Source organism: Drosophila teissieri, chromosome X, assembly GCF_016746235.2.
Source record: "Drosophila teissieri strain GT53w chromosome X, Prin_Dtei_1.1, whole genome shotgun sequence".
Classification (NCBI taxonomy): Eukaryota; Metazoa; Arthropoda; class Insecta; order Diptera; family Drosophilidae; genus Drosophila; species Drosophila teissieri.
The window spans coordinates 17,571,097-17,573,209 of NC_053034.1; the positions used below are offsets into that span (position 1 = coordinate 17,571,097).

At 45.2% G+C, this 2,113-nt stretch overlaps 1 protein-coding gene across 1 annotated transcript; it reads right to left on the reverse strand.

The window, feature by feature from the left end:
* On the reverse strand, positions 1–1,902 carry LOC122624041. Its single transcript, XM_043803470.1, has 5 exons — positions 1,654–1,902; positions 1,183–1,498; positions 1,031–1,107; positions 520–934; positions 1–458 (listed from the first exon to the last, which is right to left on the reverse strand). Exons 1-5 carry the CDS (start codon positions 1,875–1,877, stop codon positions 201–203), a joined length of 1,290 nt encoding a protein of 429 aa, XP_043659405.1. The 5' UTR covers positions 1,878–1,902; the 3' UTR covers positions 1–200.
* Positions 1,903–2,113: the final 211 nt, after the last annotated feature.

Below are 2,113 nucleotides of genomic sequence, written 5' to 3' on the forward strand. Positions count from 1 at the left end.
TGCGCTGATTATAACTTTATTACTGCAATTATGGATCGTATATAGGGATCAAGTAAAGCGGACAGATTATATACGCATTATGTAGACATTTAACTACATAATGCGTATACAATCTGTCTGCCGCATGTTTCTTCAAAATGTTGAACAAAGTTATAGTTTTTGTTCAACTATTGAAATCTACATATCCGCATATCCACAAGCTACACCTCCGTTCCGAGAACCCCAGAAAAGGGGAAATCCATTTTCGGTGTCGTGGTTGCTGCTGTTCCGGTACCTTCGGTTGTCCTCGGTCCAAAGGGACCGGGGAAATTGTCCAGCTTGTGGGCCACATCCTCCACACGGCAGCACTGCACCATTCCAAGGGCGGGGAACTCGTGGAGGCTGGCGAAGACGCTGTTCCGCAGCCAGGACACCTGGTTGCACATCGAGGGGCACAGGTCGCTTGAGCCACTGCGGTACTGCAAAGATCGAAAGGATTGAATATGGCTGAGCAATACACATTCAATGACATGCACGCACAAAGGGCGAGTTGTGTCCAATGATGACGAACTCATCCGGCCCGGTACCGGTCTTCTCCACAGCGCGCACATGGGCCCAAATGTGGGCGGGAATGGGCACGTATCTGCCATCGTCCAATGCAATGCCCAACGATCGGCTTGAGTTGCATGATTGTCCGGCGAGCGTCGGCAGCTCCAGAACTCCGGAGACACCCAAACGTATGTCGAAGTGGACACCGATGGCATCACGCATTGCCGTCGTCCAGTGCTTCCAGTTGCCGGAACGCAGCTCCTCCCACCAAACGGTGGTCATCAAGTTCTCGTAGCCGGCCAACTGCCTACTAACAACCACATCCTGGACCAGACTGCCTACCCGGAAAGTGTCTTCCGCGAACAACTGCTTCTCCTTTGCCAAGTACGCATTCAGTTCCGGCTGGCTGCTCGAAAAGGTATTATGTTTACTATGATGTTAACTATTGATCAAGGAGAACTCCGTAGGCAATTGTTAGCCAGTTATGGGGCACTCAACCCACCTGATAATCCCAAATAGACTCTCTTGATATTTCACTGGGATATTTAATCCGACATCGTTAAGTTGTCCCGATTGGGTCTACACATGTACATGGAAGTGGGAATAATTGAAGAGAATATTATATATTTTGCTCGAAAAGGTACAACGACCCACCTGTGCGACGATCCGATTTTCATTGAAATATGTCGTATAAGCAATATATTTCAGTTGAGTGGCGACGATATCATAGCACAATGCCGCATTTTTGATTAAACCCTTGCCATCGAATTCACTACCCAACACGAGGGTCATGTCCGTGCAATTTGGCAAACTTGTTTCGCTCTCAAACAACTGTGACACTTCCTTGCAACAGTGAACATTCGGATTACCAAGACGATTACCATCATAGGTAAAATAACCATTACGATCGCAGTTCATTGTCAATATAGTCCCGGTAAATGTTTTCATCTTCGGCTCGTTATAATAATCTCTGAAACCAAAACAAAAATGTTTATTTGCAAATGTATGCAACGAATGTATTTATTGAAATTGGAAATCCCTCTTTTGAAAACACAAATTTGTGATAAAAATTCGTAATTTTTAGCAAAGCTAATATCATGCAAGTAACAGAGAATAAAACAGTACGAGAAATAGTCTATAATAAATCCACTCGCGCAGAGAAGGTCAATAGTCTGGCCCGTTTCCCGTTCAATTTGTTGCGGGGTATCGGACAATAAGTGCTTCGAGCCAAAATCGATAAGATGGAACGGAGCCGGATTAACGGTTTGAAGGTGGCACGTTCCACTTGCATCCTGGGGCAGTCGGGAAAGAATTGTAAGGCCCACGATCACGGCGTAAATCGGAAACATCGCGACGAATTCAAAAATCAACTGATCGCCCCTTTCGATGGGGAGCCCTTTTTATAGGAATTCTTATCGCATGAATTTGTGAGTGCTAGCAGTTTTCCGATCAGTTGAGCTGCCTAATCGCGGAAACCCCCTTTTTTCAAATTGCTCCAGCTGCAAGTGGAGATAGGAAAGCGGATCAGAGCAATAATACTCAATATATGTATATATTATATATATATACAACGGAATCGTTTGAA

Bases quoted from the DNA above. Each gene is read 5' to 3' on its own strand.
- LOC122624041 (XM_043803470.1), bottom strand. From the start codon at position 1,877: ATGTTTCCGATTTACGCCGTGATCGTGGGCCTTACAATTCTTTCCCGA. The intron at 1,499-1,653 runs GTACTGTTTTAT...TTTTGGTTTCAG, and splicing joins TTTATTATAGACTATTTCTC to AGATTATTATAACGAGCCGA. The intron at 1,108-1,182 runs GTGGGTCGTTGT...GTACATGTGTAG, and splicing joins AAAATCGGATCGTCGCACAG to ACCCAATCGGGACAACTTAA.